Genomic DNA, 20,821 nt, shown 5'->3' on the forward strand with positions numbered 1-20,821 from the left:
ATACGCAACCTGTCTCAGATTCTTTCTGCTCTGGACCCAGTAGACCAGACGGGGTCCCTTGAATTGCAGGACAACTTTTTTCATATAGCTGTCCTAAAGTCCCAGAGGAGTTATTCACAGTTCATGGCGTGATTGAAACACTTCCAATTTGCCATGCTACCCTCCAGCTTTACCCTGCCCCCTTGACCTTTCACAAATGTGATGGCAGTTTTGAGTGCCCTCCTTGGAATTTAGAGATCCATGTGTTTCTTTATCTTGATGACTGGCTGCTAAAGGCGAGCTTGCAGCAGTCTGTGGCAGATCATCTCAGGACTACGGCCTAAAGCTTCTGACATCTTTAGGATTTTCCATCAGTTAAGTCCCACCAGGGCCCCACATAGAGGATTTCCTTCATTGTTTGTTTGCTACATATTTAATGCCTTTCCACCACTGCTGTAAGCCATGGATATTCAGGATATGATGTTGATGTTTCTGAGGGATATTTCTAACTACAGATTTCTCAGCTTAGAATATCTTACAGGATCCATCCTGGTTCCAAATGCTTTTCCAGCAGTGCACCTGCACACCAATAGGTGGCATCATTTGCCTCAGTGACAGAGCAGAGCTGCATATAAATGCCACTCGTGTGCACTAATATCAGTTTCTTGTCTTTTACGTTTTCCATCCCTCTAAAGAGAAGATCTCTATCTTTGGACCTTTTTGAGGTGTTAAAGGGAAACCGCTCCACAGAATGGCAAAATGAGATGGCAGTGAGAAATCTATGATTAGATAGAGTATCTACCAGAAAAAGCATTCCTGAAGGTAATTAACTTGTTCTTCCAATGGTTACTTCTAACTACAGGTTCATCACCTTAGAATGGAAACCAAACCAGTACCTCCCTAAGCAGTAGGGTCTGTGGAGTGGAAACAAATCTAAAAGTCTTGCAGAACTGAGCAGTCAACGTTTTGTTGACACCTTGCCTGGCTATCAAGGCAATACTGCTTCCTGAACACCTATGTCACAGCCAGCAGATATCAAGGACAGGCACTTCTCATTCCAACGTAGTGGTACCAGCCTAGGCCCTTGTTTAATAGGCTTTCAGGGAGATATATCTTGGCCAGTGTGCAGCCGCATTTAATTTTCGAAAATTTATGTTTTCCGTGTAAACATTAAGGGTGCTCGGGTACGATTTATAAGTTGGTGGTGAGCATTCTCCATCGCTAAGGTGATGGAGTATGCTTACCCCCAACATAATGGTCTGCCAGCTGAGTTTAGATGTGGGCAGAACTTTGGTTTAATCATGACCGAGACTGCTCAGTCTCCTTCTCTCGCCTAATTAAACCCCTCTAACGACACTGTGGAGTTAATGCCATTGGAGGTAGACCTCTAATTCCACCCACCTAATTTAAATGGGTGGAATTAGAGGTCAATTTTCACTGTCTGTCACCACCAGGAAAACTCTAGCGGTAAGGGGCAGTGAAAACTGCTAAATGCTCCCACGACCATTGGAAAGGACTTCCATGGAGAGGAGAGCATTTTTTTTTTTTTTCTTTTTCTTTTTTTAAAAGAAAATCCCACTTTGTAATTTTCTTTTGAAAATGTTAAATAAAAAACAATTTGGGGCAGGGCTCTGTCATGCTGATGGGGCCCTGCAAGAAACTGCTGAAAGCATTGACAGAAACCGCCATGACTTGGCTGTAATTTCTAAATCTGGTGAACCTTACCTCCATCAGCACAATGGAGTAATTTACTCCACCACCTCCGGAGAGACGGGCTATCCGCCAAATTACAAATCTGGCTCTTTGTATTAATGTTAAAGGAAACTTTGCTCCAAAGCTATGCATACCTTTTGGGTCCTGTTGTGATGAACTCTGTAATAGGTTTGCCATACAGTGTGTTACTTCTGTGCCCTCCAGACAATTTCTTAACTGAGAATTAATAACACTAAAATCATGGTGTCATGTAGAGACAAAGGTCTTGAAGCTTCTCTATCATACATAGTGGTGAAGCTGGCTAGAAACATGTTAGAGATACAGGAAGATGATCTTTGGTATATTTACAGTGCACTCAAGCAGTATCATTGTCTACAAACTCATAAAAATGATACATCACAATGGGTTGTAATAAAATAAAAGTTTACATTCATTGGGATGTGGCACTAGATCACTTGTGGTGCAATCTTCTTTCTGCCCAAACGTTCCTAATAGAATTGAGAAACAGCTTAACTTCTATTTTAGTAAGGTTCAAAGGTCTTTTACCACTATCTACACAAAACACACCTGTGTGTAAATGTTCTTTCCTTTCCTGATCAGTACACCAGACAAGATAGCCAGAACATTCTTGTGTATTTATAGTAAGTAAATTAAGGGAGCCCTTATCAAAATGCCATACCTCATCGATACACTGCATCATGCAAATGTTTTGAAACTCAACAGCTATTTTGAATGGAATGAACATAGAGGGTATCCTGCTGGTATCTGAGCAAGTATGACACTACTTAAATAAAGCTCTGCCATCAAAGCAAACTGTAAGAGAGTATGTAGGAAACAAAACACTTTGCATATGATTAGACAATAAGATTTGGGGGGCTGACCAAAACGTTTATAAATGACCCTACAGTGGCCCATGAAATACTGTTTTATTTGCATAGGGCTATCAGCTAGTAAATTCATACTAAAATGTTTTCTCTGGTATTATCTTTTGTTAAAGAGTAACGCTATATTGGTTAGCTATGTTTGTGCTTAGAAATAATGGTGTATTTTAAGTTTTTTAACTGTTTTGGAACTTGTACTTAAGCGATTTAGTGTAGTGTATAAAAGGGGTGAGTTTGTTTCTGGAACTTACCCTCACAGAAATGTGAGGAAAAAGCATGATTTTTCAATGTTTGGGGGTTTGCAAGATATTGTGGGTAAGAAAACAGTGGGATCAACACAAATCAAACACCCTGAACTCACTTTGGTGTTGAGTGTTTAGAGATTTCTGGGTTAGTGGCCAAGTGTGGGCCCAAATACTTCTTCCATTCACTTTGCCAAAGTCGTTTTTGATGGTTTCCACGTTGCGTTTTGGAACTTTTCATGTAGCAGGTAATAGGCTCACCAACAAGAATAGAGTACTGTTTTTATCGAAATAATAAAACATTTGGTATTATCTGTGGAATTTCTCTCAATTTTGTGACTTCTAAATGCAAGTTACTGTGCAAGAAAAAACACGTTTTCAAAATGCTATCTTTATCACATGATAGTTTGGGTAACCCTAAATTCAGAGTTGTACACATCACCATTGTTATAAATACATATAATTTACCATATAAATTGAAGGATACTGTGTACACAATAAAAGTCATTATTAGCTGTAGCTAAGTTGTTGGCTCTGGAGATACTTTTTGTACAACCAACAAAAACGATATGTCCCTGCAACTAAAAGGGCCTGATGGACATAACAATACATTACTTTTGTATTTCATCAATCTGTACAAAACATTACAGGTGAAAACATTGTCAGATATTCTGATGTTTCTTTGTTACATTATTTTAGATTTCAACAGTTATCTTCTTTGGATAATCCATGAGTGATGTACATCAATGACTGCATTTAGAATGTTGTCTAGTTCTCAGAAATGTATAGCATTCCAGGTTCACCCATAGGTTCACACTTGTTTAAACCATAAACTGCAAGTAGGCTGAAGCCTCACAAAAAACTACCACTTACAAAAATGCATTGTGTTTTTACAGTTATGCTTGTTTCCGAAAACTGGGAGACAGCAATCCTAGCACAGCAAACCTTTTGTTGATGCCATTTTAAGAACAGCTCATGCGATTTATTGTATAGCTCTTTGTTCTCATTTCTTTTAATGTCCATAATTTTGCTTTGTTTTGGATATTTTCTCTGTCAATGGCAGAGTAATCTCTGAATCGTAAGCAACTTTAGATTCCTCAACATGTGGGGGAAAAAGAACAGAAATTTGGCCTGATCCTTTTTGTGGAAAAACGTTCAGAAGGCTTAAGCATGAAGTTCTTGGGGAGGGAGGACCCTCAGTAGTTAAGATATTAATGGTTGTGTTGTTAAGCAGCTGGCCAGATGTACACCCTATTACCTTAAAATAATGTTGACTGTTATAAGATTGACAAGTGTGATCGAAGCAACCATTACATTTGAATGTAGTATGCGTTGTTAAACATTGAGTCTTTAGATGGCTGAGGTTTGCACCCTGTCCAAGTAGGGACTACAATTCTAGTCCGGGTAAGTCAGTTACACACATTAAATTAATCTGTGATCACCCTGTGGTAGCTTGGCACAAAGCAGTCATACTTCACTTCAGAGTCAATGTGTAAAGTATTTGTGCAAGTCTTGAATTACAGTAACACAGTGAGAACATCACAAAAAGACTCCACACCACTTTAGAAAAATTAAGAATATTTTAATGAGTGGAAACAAGACCAAATCGACAAAGATCCAATTAATACAACTTGAGATATTAATTTTTAAAGTGATTAGAAATCAATAGCGCTAAAAAGTTACTTGAGGTCGTGCTAGACCTGGGTTAATCCAAACTTCCGGCCCAGTAATGTAAGATTTTGAAAAGCATAACCCAAACATCACCAAGCAGATTTACACCAATTGTAATTTTCTGATAGTGGGTGAGTGTGGCAAAAATAGGCAAACTCATCTGACTGATATGGCTTTATCACTCGTTGTTTTCTGATGAAGAGAGATAAGGAGATATTAATATCCTAGCCTGTTAAAAACTCTTCGCTCCTTCAAACTTACCGTAAGCTAACTGCTAACCCTTATATACCGCCCCTTATTTTATTCCAGTTTCAAGTCCTCCTTCAGCATCTATAGATTTTATTTGTGTTGGTTACAGCATCTTTACCTGAATCCAGATCAAACAAAAAGTATGTAATAATTCAGTGTACATTACCAATGAATAATATCTGCCTCCTATGCCATTCTTCTAGATTTGGGTGCCCAGGAGTACTCAAAATTGTCACACTAGTAGGAGTTAGATGTGTATTAGTTATATTGCTACTGTCATTGTCAGTGCTGACAAATAAAGCACTGGCACAGTCATGACATCCATGCCATTTCTGTAGGCTTATGTTTCATCATGAGTTCATTTCTCAGCATGCCACCAATTTTCCGCATAATTTTATAAGCACAATTGAATGATAACACAGTGAAATTTAGCTCATTCGCTGGTCTGCTTGCGGCCAATCTTTAGGCCATTTTTATAAGCTATGATTGAAGGGCCGTACAGAGCTAGTAAAATAGGTTTCCTCTGTATGCCACAATGTCTTTTGGAATGAGCTCACTAAAAATGGTTACAGATCAAGTAAAGCCTCATGTCGTTTACTGGACCCATGGCAGATAGAGGGGGCATGACCACCTTTCAAACCAAGTTAGAAGGATTGCATGGTGATGAGTAGTCTTATACAGCCTATGGTATTAATGCTTGAGCAAGGCCGGCAGTAAGAGTGTCGAATCTCATCTGAGCTGATGGTGTCCTATTTGTGGTAAATGAAATAGTGTATTTCGAGCCCTCGAATGCAGCACATTGCAAGGGACAGCTAGTGTGCGCCATTGTAGGCAATGGGATTTTCTTTGTTCCTGGATATGGAACAAAGAAGATCCCATTAATAGTACAAAGTATGCTGAAAACAGCCCACAAGATACCTGTTGCTAAGCAGAGTACTGATTTTTACAAGTTCCTTTGGAGGGGTGTCCACAAGCAAGTAATGTGTAATAAAACTGTTAGTAGGTTAACCAACAGACATTTGAATGTAGTAAAGTTTGGAGTTGGTCATGCATATTGGAATTCACTGGGTATACCCTAGTGCTCCAGCTGTGCATTTTAGTTCAAAAGGGATTAGTGGGACATGAAAATATGGCCCACATATTAGCATTATTTAATTAGATGAACAGCTGCAAGTGCTGCTCAAAACGAACAGGGCAAAGTCACTAGACATATCTTTGAAATTATGTATTCTCAATATTTTTCCAATATTTAACTTTTTTAGGTGAGGAATAACCTCAGTGTGGAGCCTCGAATTTGTCAGGAATCTACAACTGAACCTCTTAATATCCTTGAATACGAAAAACAGGAGGTAAGCTACGTTGTCTCTTTTTAAATAAGAGCCTTTTTCTTATATAGAGCTTCATACTACCTTTCTGTGGGATATAATTTGCAGATGATAATTTTACTGAATGCTTTACTCATAAAGATGGTTGGCTGAGATGGCTCTGACTCGTTTTAAAGTTGTGATACACACAACTTTAAAATGATGACTAATGTTGCACTTAACCTGGAGCATGTGGTCATTAATTGCTTTAATTTGTTTTGTCTGTGGCATAGATATGATTTTCATCTCTATTCATTGCACGTTCATTTTTAATGCATGTTTAGTTGTTTTGTTTTTCATGTCTTACTTCTGTTAAAAATTCGATTATCTTTCCATTCTATGATTTTTGTTTGTGTATCTAAACTTTCTACTTATGTTTCCACTAAACAAATATTTTCTTTTCTTATTACTCAGTCTCTCTACCTCCAACCTCATATTTAGGTTAAACATCTTACCTCTTTCAGGGATTGTATTCCTGTTAGCAATTTTAATTATTGATCATTTCTCCGTTCTTATGATTTACAAATTTCTAGTGTAAGTGTACGTTGAATAATTTTATAAATATGTCTGTGGATTTACTTCAGTGTGTAACAACCTTGAGTGGTTGTGGCGTCCATGGCTTTCCAGATAAGTCCTTATGATCCACATGTGAATAATTAGACTCAGGCCCTCATTACGAGTTTGGTAGGCAGAAAAGGCTGCCCGCCAAACTCCGGCAGTCAGGCCATCGCCAGTGCTGTGACCTTCCCGCAGCCTCTATTACGAGTTTCCCGCTGGGCTAGCGGGAAACAGGCCCACCGCATTGATACCTGCTCGCAATTGACAGCACCTGTCACACCTTTCACTGTGTGCCCAGCACACAGTAAAAAATTGTGACAGGGCTGTCCATTGGGGCCCCATCTCCGCCAGGTTTTACATGGTGGTGCAACCGCCATGTAAAAGCTGGTGGAATCTTAATCCTATGCATGCAGTGCCGCCCCAGCGGATTAGGACAGCTAGTAGCGCCAATCCCTCCAGTGGAAGGAAACTGGCCGGCGATCCGATCATGGCTGAACCACCGCCGTCATAATGTTGCAGTCTGACCGCTGCCAAAGCGGTAGGACCATCAATGCAAGTCTGGCGGTGTTACGACCGCCAGACTCGTAATGAGGGCCTTAGACCTCTACCTAGATCTTCCCATATTCCTTTTGGTGTCTCTGCAGTATTATTGTCTTGCCCCTTTGGTATGCTGTATTATTTGAGACTAAGGAACCACAAAAACTGTTTGGAGCCCTAAAGGATAGTAGGTAGGTATGCATGTGGTATTTCTATAGTGCAATCCTAGTCAAAAGGCAATGACGCACTGTACAGGATCAAAAACAAGTATAAAGGTCATGAGTAAATCGAGAGGGGTGGTTTATGGATTATTAGTGTAGTACATCAGTAGTGTATTAATCATGTACGGATGTATTCATGATGTAATGTTCTGTAAAGAGGTGCTTAGGTGGAGCAGCATTGGGGCAGTCCTAATGGATGCAGAAATGTTGTTCCAGATCTGGGGTGCACAGATGAAAAGGGCATGCTGCTTTTTTTACACTTCCTAGTCTACATGCTGATGGTGTACTAGCTACATGTATTCTGAGGACCATTAAAACCACCAGAGATTATGAATTTCTCCACTAGAGAAGCGGATGATGCTTGTCTTGATGGCTTTGTTTATGATGCAGCTGGTTTTGGTTTTGAAGATAGTGTAGGCCAGCACGAGAATCCATTAGAGTTCCATCAGAATGAGGTTGATGTGACCATATTTCTTCAGCCCGTGGATGAGACGTTGCGGCATGCAGGGTGGCATTAATGGGGCTAGTGTATGGTTTGGGAGGCCGTGAAGCAGGGTGTAACCCCAACCAGATGTGAGAGTACGAGGGCTTCAGCAGCTCTTCTGAAGTCACTTTCTGGAAGAAAAGTTTTCACTTTCTTTAGAGGAGATCTAGTACCAGGCCATCTTTGTTATTTTGGCTGTGTGTTCCTGGAAGGCGAGTTTGGGGTCCAAGGTGAATCCAAGTGACTTGGCATACAGTAAAAGCAGAGGCTAGAAGCTATCAAGGTTCAGGTCATTCAGCCATGTCTGTGCTATTTCTTGTTTGTTGTTCTTGGCAAATAACAGGAATTCTGTCTTGCAGTGTTTAAGGCCATGGATGTCACAGGCATAGAAGACTTTCAAGTAGAATTTAGTAGAGAAACTTTGCATTAAACCTGAAATATCTTCTGCTATGTAATTTATATCAGATTTATTTAAATAAAAAATTAAAAAGGTCTCCTCACTCTCTGTGGAAATGTCCCAAAGATTGATGTGAAGACTGGCACCTTTCACACTGCACCATCTTCTATACCTCCTATACACGAAGAATAGGTGCATCTTGTAGAGATAAGGCAAATGGTGAACTTGACAATGTATTAAAATATAAGCAAAACCAAGAAATGAATAGAGAGTAAATGTAAAGGAGGGGGACAAAGGCGAAGAAAAAGAACATGCCAGGGTAAGAAGGAAAGGACAAGTGAAAGATAGAGGAGAGGGCGTGAGAGACAGAATCAAAGAGGTATGGAGAAAGACATGAAGATGAGAGAGTGACTAAGAAAAACCATATGCTAGTGAGTCCTGTTGCCCCCTGTGGAGGCATCTGAATGAGGCTTTTGTTGATGCTAAGATAAAGGACAGGAAAGAAACCCTTATTACAAATATTCGGGATGCACGAGATATGTGCTCATACCCCTTGTTTATTCAGTCACAGTGATTGACGCCTACCTCTCATTAATATTTCAAGGGATTCTTAACAATGTGAGTTTTCAGGGATGCAGTTCATACCTGCACTCTGTAGCTGCCAAGTGACGGATAGGAACACAGGAAAGGGGAGGAACTAATCCTGAACTGTCACCATATGGATGTCCACACTCTGCAGGCATCCCTCACAAGAACCCAAAGCTGTATTCTAGAGATATTCCAATGTGGATTTTTTAACAGGGGAAGCTGGTGAGCCCTGGTGGTCTGACCATCTAATCCCCCTTAATTAGCCTGGCCCAGCTTTGGAGCAGTCCTAAGGTTCTCACCAAAAGATTCTGGCTCCGCTCCAGTTCCAGCTGGGCATCCTTTAGAAAAGGTACAACCAGTGGGAAAGATTGTTTATTCAACCCAAGAGATTCACAATGTACTGGTACACCTTATGAAGGCAACCAATACAAAATCCATAGTGTTTAGGAACGGCGAAGATATGACAAAGTTATATTTAGCCTGGGTATAGGATTCACACACAAAAGAATACAGATTCTCCCAGAATAAGCATCACAGGATTGCTGCCACTAAACAAATTCTGAAGCCAGTGGACCCTGAAGGTAATTCCAAAGGCATCATCATAACCACACCCGATAATGCCATACAAGTGCCATGTCCTTTATTAAGTAGCAATTCAGCAACTGTTGATTTATGACCTCTTTGGATATGGCAAAGCACCACTAGGACTACAGGAAAGGGGGTTCGATGTAAACAATTTTCCTTTCCCCCAAAACAAGATGGAGTGATAAATTAAGAAAAGCAACACGAAGGAGGGTGGAGCTCCTTACACTCCCTTGTACCAAAGGAGGATAGGAAGCCTTGACCTAAGTTGATAAAAATAGTTCAACCTCCTTGTCTAGTTGTGGTGTTTCCAGGCGAAATAAATGCAGTATTAATAATTCTAAAAGTCAATAAAGCGACTGCCCAAAATGGGCCACTAACTTATGGACAACTGTAACATAATCGAAGGCAAATATTTGTCAACGTGTGCACATCATTATGCTGTTCTGGTCAAGCCATATAGCATTGTAGCTTAGATTTGTAGCAACCATGCTTATTGTTAACTAACATGGGTCCTTACAAGTTATTAAGCAGCAGGTTCACCCAGCTACCATCATGGTTTTGTGCCATTCAAATCGCTTTGATGCCAGAGGTCACACTGGGCAATAAAAAATGAAGGGCTCTTTCTGCAGAAATTAGCTGCAAGTGTAAGTACTAACAGAAACCTGGAGTGTGCCTTAATAAGCATCAGTGTATAGATCCCTTTGAGGACTTTGAGGACATTACTGTCAAATCTCTAGCAGCACTGTTAAACCTAATCATTTGTCTTGCAAAGTCCCCATGATCAATTGGGGGGGATAGTGGATCTTCTAAAAGGAGAGCCTGTTCATCTTCTCATGTCTCTCCTTACCTCCTGCAGTCAGAGACTTATCCAACGGTAACCATGCATAATCCACAAAAGGCACACACATGTAGAAATTAAGACATCATAATCCACATATGAAGCTGTAGATCAGCAGTAGGGTATGCTTCATCTGTGAACAGGTTGAGCATATACAATGTCCTATGTGCACACAAGGAACAACATCTTGGCTCCAAAAAATGAACATAAATCCAGGAAGGGGAACCGGAGATATGAATTTGTAAAGATATAAGTGAATATAGCACAGAGTGCCAATGGTAGTCAATGATCTTGGTAGACCAGGACTTAGGCATAATTTGCGGTCGATTACAATGGAGCTTGGGTTGATAAACTAAGTAGAATGGCCTCACTGGGTCCTGGAAGTAGAGATGTTTGAAATAGTTTCTGTGTGCCAATCTGAAAAGGGTTTTTGTCGTTTTTCTGAGGGGAAAGTCTCCTCCATTTAGGGCAGACCTGAAATTCAACCTGACACCATGGCACTGCTGGTTACCTACTTTTCACTGTCAGTCAGGGCAGGCCTCTAGCAGCTGTGCAGCCCTCTGGGGAACAAGGTATGCCTAAAGCTGCAGAGCAGTCTCTGGGGTGCCAGGCACTTCTGAAGTTTTCCTGTGGTTCAGGAGTATACTTAAAAGTTGTTCTGAGGGTCCAATATGTATACCTGGTGGCATTCATTGAAGTGGGGGGAATCCTCTAGGCTACCCCATACCTGGTTCTGAAATGTTTTACCATTCCTCTTCCAAGGTTTCATGAAGTCTTGAGTGACAAAAGGTGAGTGTCAAATTCCTCTGTGTGTGTGCTGCATGCAGTCCTTGGAAATGTAAGTGGGGCAGGGAACAGCTCCGCCCCAACCATTCTGGCAGGATGACCCATCCTGCCAATGCATAGTCCCCCTTTTTCTCACTGTCTGGGAGGAAGACACAAAGCCCAACAACTATGCTATTAGCAGTCATGCGACACAGTATACTGGCTACAGTCAATAAATGTGTAGGGCAGGAAAATGCCAACTTTCTAAAAGGGGCATTTTCAGAATTGTGACTAAAAATCCAACTTTACAATAAAAGAGGATTTAAATTACAATTTATTTGAGTCCAAACATATTCCTATCTGCCCCCAATCAAAAGTTAGCATGTATAAAATAATAGAGATGTAATCCACACAAAAGGGGTTTTTTCCCACATTCTCAGTGTGAGCAACAATAGCACAACCTTTCTCCACAATGTCTACTACAAAAGAGTAGGGCCCATTTTCTTGAAAGAAAGTGAATGCAACACAATAGCATTTTTTTTTCAGGTATACAAATATGGTAAGCATCATCTGTGCTCACAGAATATAAATATTTCAATTCTTGTACAGGAAAACCCAAGGAAACAGAGACCTGGTGTCCATATGGGTCTTGTTAGACAGTTGGTCCTATGCTGTGGAAGACCTGTAGACTCATCAACTTATAATTTGTACTCCAACCCGCTATGCACATTTGTGTCATCTGAACAAAAGAAAGGAAAATTAGTTATCCTTGCATAACCCCCACTCAGCAGATGCTTTTGTCACTGTTTACAAACACTATGTATTTGCTAACTGAACATTGTTTCTGTTCATTTACTTGGGCTTCTTAACTTACAAGTTTGGAACCCTTATCAGAGATTTGATAATGAGTATATGAGTGCACATATTTTCTGTCTTTTTCATTTAAAGGTTTTTGATTGTATACTGCATTCCGAATTTTATGATGCATCCAGTAATACTGGAGTTGGGGTGGTGATCAAGTTCATGATCTTGCAGCACCTGCAATATTCCTCTGTATGTTTCCTACTCTTTTTGTACTGATTATGATCATCTAATTTGTCTGTGGTTATGAAAAACATAATTTAGAATTTTAAGGTTAGCTTCTTACTCCTTTGCCACCCTGTTCATAGTTTGACATTACCACATTCCTTTTTCTTTAAAATGTATTATATATTGATAGAATTATTGTAATTCCAATTCCTAATGTTAATAATATTTATGGCCAGTATTATTTTATTTTGTTGGTTTCATATTGCAGGACTCCTTAGAACGAGTTTCAGGAATTCACCTTTCAGACAACATCATGTCACCAGGTGTGTAATTTTCAGGGATTGTCTCTTTACAGAAAACGCTTAATGTTAATTAAAAAAATTCCATTTACATGAAATCTTCTGGTTAAAGCTATGAACTCTTGCATTTGCGTCTCCTTAACAGTCTGTTTCAACTGCTTCTGGAGAGAAAAGGGATTTGGACATGAATTAATCTGCCTATCCTATTTAAAGAAACATATTTTCATGTTCAATGTAAGGTGTAATAGAAGTAATATGAGTTGTAATAAAAGAACTGGAATTGCTGGTTTCTGGATTGTTTGCATCAGAGAGAGGTATAAAGCATCTTGATGAAAGAATGAAATGCATCCTATGCACAGTAGTGTTTATACTGCACCTGCTATTTTCAGTTGTATGGTACATTTTGAAATTGGATTCTGGTATGTCATCCACAACTCTCAAGGCAGTTGCTGTAATAGGGTTTCGTGATACTTATGAATGCATGATCATGAGAAAAAGTCACGCATTTCTAAGCTCTTACCTATCCTGTGTCTCCCAATGGTTTATTGTAAGACCAAACAATTAGAGTGGAAAAATGTATGAACAGACTATTTAAAAGTTTGATAACATTGCATAGTAAAATAAATTAAAAGCATACATGCAATGTTACTATTTATTTCTGCAGTACTATCAACAAATCAAGTGTCTACAAATAAAAACACTAAAATACAAAACAGCAAACATATTGTATCCTAGCCTAAGTACTATGTGGGAGGGTCATAACTGACTGCCTAAATGCTATGCATATCTTATAAATTCATTAGCAGACCCTTATTTTGGGGGTAGTGATAATGCAAAAGATAAAGTAAAAGGTACTGGGCAGTGATCTGCTGCTGTACGAGGTAATGCTATACACTTATAATGACAGTCATAAACAATTCTAGTAAATATATAATATTAATTTCCAAAACAACAAACAACATAACAGTGCACTCCTATCTTGTCCAAAGTCCATCGGCTGCCGTGCAAAGTTCTGTTACTGCGGGAGAGTATCACCTCCTGATCCTCGGTGCAAACACTATGAATAAGCAGCACTGTACCAATCTGGGAACAACTTCCCCTCTCTGCACTTAAAAATGCCTCCTTAAAGGTGGTTAGTCCATATTCAGCAATTGCTCTCATTCTGTTTCCTCATAGAACAATAAATCATACTCATTACTTCTTGCCAAAAATGAACCACGTGTTCTCAACAGGTGAGTTGATTCATTAGATTTATTATTTGCTGTTTATCAGTTTCAGTTGCCATTACATGCTGTCATTAAATGAGTCACAGCTTCCCAATGCATTTCGTGCCATCTGGCCCTTCATCAGTGGAAAATAATTCTGAAAGGAAAGCATAAAAGTACTGGTTTTAGTCACCACCAACATAAACAAAATATCAAAGTAGATAATGCCAAACAAGATCAATCACATTGTTGTTTAAGAACGTAATCTCATTCCAACGCTAATAGATCCAACAAAGAATACTATTGTAGAGACATGAATGTAGCACCACTTAGAGAACTCCAAATAACAGAACTTTGTGTCATTCACAAATGCAGTGGTAAAAACAATCTTGTAAGTGCCATTGCAATCCTGTCATGAACTACACTGAAAAGCTTGCATGAAGCATGCATTTGAAATCATAAGAGGCATGAAAAGAATGCCTGCAATGAGAGGAAATTCTGTTAGAATTCAACTTAGAGATGGTAAAAGGGCTCAGAGTTTTTCTAATGTTGAAATCAGCACGACATGCCTTTCCCCTTCGCGGAGTGATGTTTGAAACGCAAAGCTGCCTTTGTTTGGCAATCATCCACTGGCATCTTGGGATAGTCAGAGGAATGGTTGCCAAAATCAAAAGGTATTGGCACCATCTCATAAATTCCTATTACTCCCCCTTTGGAAAACATATTGCCATATTGATGCTGTAAGTGGGCATTAAGTCCATTCGTGGTGCTGATCGTGATTACGAGTATGTAATACAGTCAAACTTAAACGCTCTTGGAAGTGTGACTGCGAGTTTGAGAAATTGATTAACATTGTTCATCACTTAAGTTGCAACAACCTTTAAAAAGACTCAGTAAGTTCCAACTAAGAATTTGCAATGAGGCAGCATGGGGCGACGCTAGCTTTAATTTCCACCACTGGGTTTGTGTTTTCTCACATTAAGGGCATTTTTTAAAAAGGTCTGGTAATGTAAGTAATGAACAGTGTTAATTACTTTGTCAAAACTAAAGCAGTATTGTCAGTGTCTATATTATTTGCCATATTCCTGTGGTAATTCATGCTTATATAATTGGTGGTAAATGACCATCAGTGACGTTTGTAATTTTCAACTGGTCATATCCTGATCAGTATTTTTGTTTCAAGGTTGTGCAGACCTCAGTGAAAATAGTAAAAAAAAAAAAAAAGAGCTGAACGTGTCTTTTAGTATTGCTGGTGTCTTCATTCAGCCTATTTCTCACCAACATGACCCAGCGCAAAAGTAGCTGCTTATTTTAATGTGTTTATGTTATGCTATATTTTAAGCTTGTAAATAACATCAGTAGGGATTGGAAGATTGGTAATGATGTTGGTTTATCTTCTTAACTTCTTTCTCACGCTAAGGTTCCTTTGAGCCCTTTGGTGCGACATCTACTGCAGCAAGTCTAGCCTGCTCCTGGAAACCAGCTTCTCTAAGTGATAATGAAAGTGTTTTCCTTCCATCCTGTGTGAAACCAGATTGGCGACAACCGTCAGGTAGGCTAGATACAACCTGACTGATTCTAGGTTGCAGGGCATTACTATTGAAAAATTAAACTGTAAAACAGTTGATGGCAGGCCTGGAGGACCCAAAACCATATAGGAAAGTCTAAACACTGGCAAGGGGTGGATTGACCTTTCACTTAATCTGGCGTTCCCCTGGTGGTCTGGTACAATTGGAGACCGGTTTTGAAAGCCCAAGGCTGCTACAGGTCCCACTTGCCACTTTCCCCAGCCCCTCAAAATTAATTACAACAGGCAGAGGGGGCTTCAAGAAAAAGAGTGAAAGAGGAAGAGAGGCGATCAGAGTTCAGAAGAAGTGAGAGAGAGAGAGAATGAATGAATGAATGGAAAGATAGAGACAGAACACGGAGGGAAAAAGGAGCAAGGTTGTTGGAGTATTTATTTCAAGGGCTGCTTTTGGTTTTCTACTTCAGCTATGAACACTGGACTTAACTAGACATCCTAATTTCACGTGTGTTGAAAATAAAAACATTAAAGGTCTAGCTTGCATATTTATTTATATTTCTTTGATTGTATATGTCATGTGATACTAAGTTGCTTTCGATCATTTGTAGGTAGAACCATATTGAAATTAGACTTATCGATAAACAGTTAAACAGTGGGGGAGCGTGGAGAGATCTAATTGAGTTCATGATACTCTGCACCTCCTGGACTTAAGATGTGACCTTGGGAGCAGGTTTAGGTATAAGTAAGCTGCAATTCCTCAACAACAATCAATCGGAGAATAAACATTTATTAATTTATCTTAGTTCAGAGTCAATAATGAAGAGTTGAAGTTAGTTTAAAAATGTTATTCTTCTAATTAATATTAATCTTTATTATTCAGTCAATATTACAGAATATTTCATGAAGCAAGTCGCCAATGTATCCCTATTCTAATATTCTAAATCATAGAAATTATTTCTTGATAGTCTAATAAGAAAAGTTATCAGCACCCATAAAAATACTGTAACAGGAGTAATATAGGCAGAAACCAATTGAATGTATCTAGAGCTCAATTTGTTTAATTCTGCAAGTGAGAGAGTGAAAGTGCTCTGTCTCGAGTCTCGCCGAGCATCTGTCTGAGTCATTCCATTCCTATACGTTCCCTGGGACCTCTTTTATACGTGGTAATAAACATGTACAAACTTTCAAATCAAGATCTCAAACATTGGCTAATGAACAATCAACTTTTGAGTACACTTGTGAACAAAGATTTATTTTCCGCTTCAAATAGTAGACAAAGAGTGTTTCATGCTCAGAGTTTATCATATTGTTTCTTTTCGTGTGCTAAGAATACATCCTAATACTTTCCCACTTGCTTGACTTTCTAGAAAACAAGACACTTGTATGATTTCATAATGCATTCAAAATTCATCACATCCCTGCCATGCATTTCCCCACTATAAGCTTATTTTTAAAGCAGTTTTTGTTAATTTAGCAAAGTTCAACATTCTAATAGCAGATTAGTGTTATAGAAAATAATTAAAATATGTAGCTTTCACTGTTTTAGCATGGAATAAACATCATGTGGCAGCCATGTTAAAGTTACAATAGAAACGTTTCTTTTCAGTTGAAGCAGCTGGAATTTGTTAACGTTAGTGGTTCAAGCAAGTCAAGCCATACATAGGTTGTGCAAAGTTTAGAATAAAATGCTCTTTTAAATGTCACTTATGGTTAGGCCTAGTTTTCACTCGTATTATTTATTGATTAGTTATATCTGACTTTAATAAATCACTCTATCAGTCCCCCCCTTTGATGGTTTGGAACCATCACAGCCCATTTACAATATGCACTTTGTTAAATTTCACTCTCATCTTCCTCTTCTGTGTCATGTCTTTTCCTTTTCAAAGTTTCTATTTCTTTTAGTCTCTTCTATTCTTCATTCACTTGTTCACTCAATTCTGAATTTCACTTGTTCACTCAATTCTGAATTTCTTTTCATCCTTTTTCTCGTTTTCTTTTTAACTAGCATTCATTTTACTGCCTTACATACTGTTAGAGTAAATAAGCAAACACTACTATAAACACAGAAACTAATATTGTTTTGAGGATCCCTTATCCTACTGCCTCAAACCAACTAGCTACAGTAGTGAATCCCTTAGTGAAACTTTTAACTATACTAATGGTTTCTAAAGATTCAAGATCTAAACTTAAATCAGATATATTCTTTGCATAGCCTACAATCTTTCTACTCTCATCAGGAATTTATGTGCAACAATTTTCAATCTTTAGCATCTTGCAGACTCCACCTTTCTCAGCTAGTAAGATATCTAACAATAACAGTTTTGTAAAACCATAGATATAACCGCTACAAGCTCTGTGTTTTCTTCTCATAGAGCCCCAGAAATACTAGTTGCCAACCTATCAACTATTGTTAAAAGCTTTCTAATCTTCTTATCATTTAAACTCACTCCTACTGCAGGTATGAGTGCTCCAAATGTCTCCTACTAATTGCATTCCCTCATTAACACTGCATGTACATCTTTTGTTTGCTGGTGTCATCTGTAATGCATCTAAGCTTTGTACAAGGTACATATTGAGAAACAGTACCCTCCCAAAATGTAGGCAGCCTAAAATATGCATTTTCTCCAAAAATGAAATAAACTCCGGGTATAGAAAACTCATCTTCTTGTAAGATTTGCCAAGATTCTCCAGCTAATTCAAACACATGTTCACAATTACTATTTCCCTCTGGTGTCTTTCTCCCACTAATTCTCCTTTTAAAAACATAATCTCCATTTGTACCTTTAAGCTAACTTTAATTTATGTACAGACATTTTCTTTCTGAGTTAATTCTCTTCCTTTCTCCAAGCATTATTCTGAACACCCTCTCTCTTGTATGCACTTTTTGCAAATTGTTAATTCCTCTCCTCTAAAATCATAATAAAAGCTTTGTCTTGTGAATTCTTTAAGCAGGTTAAATGTTTCTCATGAGCTTTGACAGTGTTAACAAGAAGAAACGTCTAAAATAATACCATTCAGTCTCCATGTCTTTCGCTTTTAGATGCAAATTCATACTTTTCATTAATGGTACTTTACAGAGCACCATATTAAAATGATCATAATAATATTCAAAAATAGTTTCCTATATACTAAACTAAGACGAATACTACAAGAGATTGTGTATGAAATTGAAATGTGATGGTAAGTAAATGTTCATCAACAGATGTTGGCATATGTGCACACATGTCTGTTTTTAACTTCTAAAGCCTTAGTATTAATCTAGAATAAACATTAATTGAATAATCTAGCCTAGAAATTATATTTTCAAGTAATCTTCTTCTAACACTGGTTTCTGTGTTGTATTTACATACTTTACTGCAGCTTTTTCTGTCTCCGGTGTTAAATGTATAACTATTGCTGTTCCCACTAATTTTATAAATGTCAGTAAAGTCCCTACAAGTATTTTGTTCTTTTGGTATTGCACGTGTTGCTGTTAAAATTGGTTCTACTACCAATATAACAGCAATATAATTAGTAAAGATGAACAGTTTGAATGAGCTTCTTCTTCATGTTAGTTTCTTCAAGTTAGTCTTATTTCTCTTTATTCAATATTTCTTTATTGTTTCTATTTACTAACTGCTCCTTCGGCCATTGGTACTCTTTATTAATAAAATAGTGAATGAGAAAAAGAAGATTTTTTTATTTTTTTTAGCAATTTCAAATAATATCTCAGTCTCTTTTAATTTTTAAGGTTCTTTAATTTTAGTGCAAACAGTCTTTCTACAATTATAGACTTTCAAGGATGCTATGGACGTTATTTGTTCCAAACAAGTAATTCAGAAATTGAGACATTTAAAAATTGGCCCACATAATATGTCAGTTCAGGTGATGAGTATCTTCGACATGGTACTCTAGTTTTTCTTGAACTTCTGAGCGTTTGATTCTTCTTCTTCCTCTTCTGTATCACTGATACCACTGTATTCTGTTCTGTTTCTTCTCTGATTGTTGATGGTATTGATTCAGTTGACACTTTTAATCTTGTTTTCTTTCTACTGTAAGCTGTTGGCTGTTTTTTGTTGTGTGCATCAGCTCTTGTCTCTATTCCAAAACTCATTCCTTCTCCTGAATCATCAGTGTTCTTTCTGAAGCAGATTCAGAAGTTACTTCATCTGTCTGTATTGCAAGGGCTTCTCCGTTGCTACTTTGAATGATGTCTGGAAGCTGGCCGTCTTCACCTGTCAGAGATTCTCCACCTCTTTCTACTTCTTGCTGTCTCTGATCACAGTCCCTTTCTTGTGTTTCTTCTCGTACAACGTGCGGTGGTAAGTACACCAGTGCTCTCAGTTCTAGCTCACAGAACACTATTTATTCATAAACATTTCTTGTTCTCTGGGTATGTGATGCAGTCACCTAATTCGGGATTCCAGCACATTTGACTGCAGTATTCATAATCAGAATCACCTGATAGTGCCTTTCCAGTGTAGCTTTAGACAGGACTTTCTCCTGTGTTTTTAATTAGGACTTAGGGCCAGATGTAGCAATTTCAGAAATTGCGATTCAGAAATTGCAAGTCGGTGCGACTCACAATTTCCGAATCGCAAATTCTGATGCAGAACGGTGTCTCAGACACCGTCTGCGAATCGCTATGGGGTCGCAAAGACCCACCTCATTAATATTAATGAGGTGGGTCGCATTTTGCGACCCCATGTCGATTCCCTGCACTCACAGGGATGGTGGCCTGCTGGAGACAGCAGCCCTTCATGTCTGTGACTGCTTTTTAAATAAAGCATTTTTTTTTGTAATGCAGCCCGTTTTCCTTAAAGAAAAACAAGTTGCATTACAAAAAAAATAACAAAACCATTTGGTTTCGTTTTTACAGAGTAGGCAGTGGTCCATTGGACCACTGCCTGCTCTGAAAAAAAACATTTTTGGTAACTTTCACAAACGGGAAGGGGTCCCATGGGGACCCCTTTCCTTTTGCGAATGGGTTACCACCAGTGTGACACTGGCGGTAACTGCAAATTGCTTTGCGAACGCGTTTGCGGTCACAAAGCAATTTAGCATTGCGATGCGAGTCGCAAATAGGAAGGTGACACCCCCCCCATTTGCGAGTCGCATTCACATTTTGCGAGTCGGTACCGACTCTCAAAATGTGAATGAGCATCACGATGAGCATTTTGCATGGTGCAAACTGCGATTTTCGCAGTTTGCACCATGCAAAATGCTTCCTATATCTGGCCCTTAGTACCAAGGGCATGGCACTGCTTCTGGCTTGGATTTCCAATAGCAGCTGTATCCTGTTGAGAGACAGAATGCACCACATCAGCCAATTCCTTACAGCAATAGAGTATGATGTCATCTGTAATATTCACAAGTGCATTTGCTGGGACTGCAGGTAGCCGCCATGCTCTCCTTGTTAAGACCGTGTGGGGTGACCACCCTGTTTTCCTGTCAGGTGTACTTCGCAGACTCATCAGAACTAAAGGTAAAAGATCAGACCATTTCAAAGGAGAGGAAGCACACACCGTTGGCAATCTTGATTTGATAGTTCCATTTAGTTGCTCCATTATTCCAGAAGCCTCTGTACAATAACTGCAACTGAGGTTTTGTTCAACTTGTAATGATGCACATAACATTTTTGTTATCTACTGTTGAAGTGAGTACCTCAATCAGATTCCAGAGAGCCATGCATGCCATACCTAGGAATGAGCT

The 20,821-nt window shown here is 38.7% G+C and overlaps 1 protein-coding gene across 1 annotated transcript in view; it reads left to right on the top strand.

Annotated features, from left to right (window-relative positions):
- The window catches only part of RIPK2 (receptor interacting serine/threonine kinase 2), a 276,042-nt gene that overhangs the window by 206,415 nt on the left and 48,806 nt on the right, over nucleotides 1-20,821 (top strand). Inside the window, exons 8-10 of the mRNA XM_069220445.1 lie at nucleotides 5,998-6,084; nucleotides 12,370-12,424; nucleotides 15,026-15,157. Of these exons, the coding sequence (XP_069076546.1) occupies nucleotides 5,998-6,084; nucleotides 12,370-12,424; nucleotides 15,026-15,157 (274 nt within the window). The remainder of the gene's footprint in view (nucleotides 1-5,997; nucleotides 6,085-12,369; nucleotides 12,425-15,025; nucleotides 15,158-20,821) is intronic.

Source organism: Pleurodeles waltl, chromosome 2_2 (assembly GCF_031143425.1).
Source record: "Pleurodeles waltl isolate 20211129_DDA chromosome 2_2, aPleWal1.hap1.20221129, whole genome shotgun sequence".
In the NCBI taxonomy this organism is placed as follows: Eukaryota; Metazoa; Chordata; class Amphibia; order Caudata; family Salamandridae; genus Pleurodeles; species Pleurodeles waltl.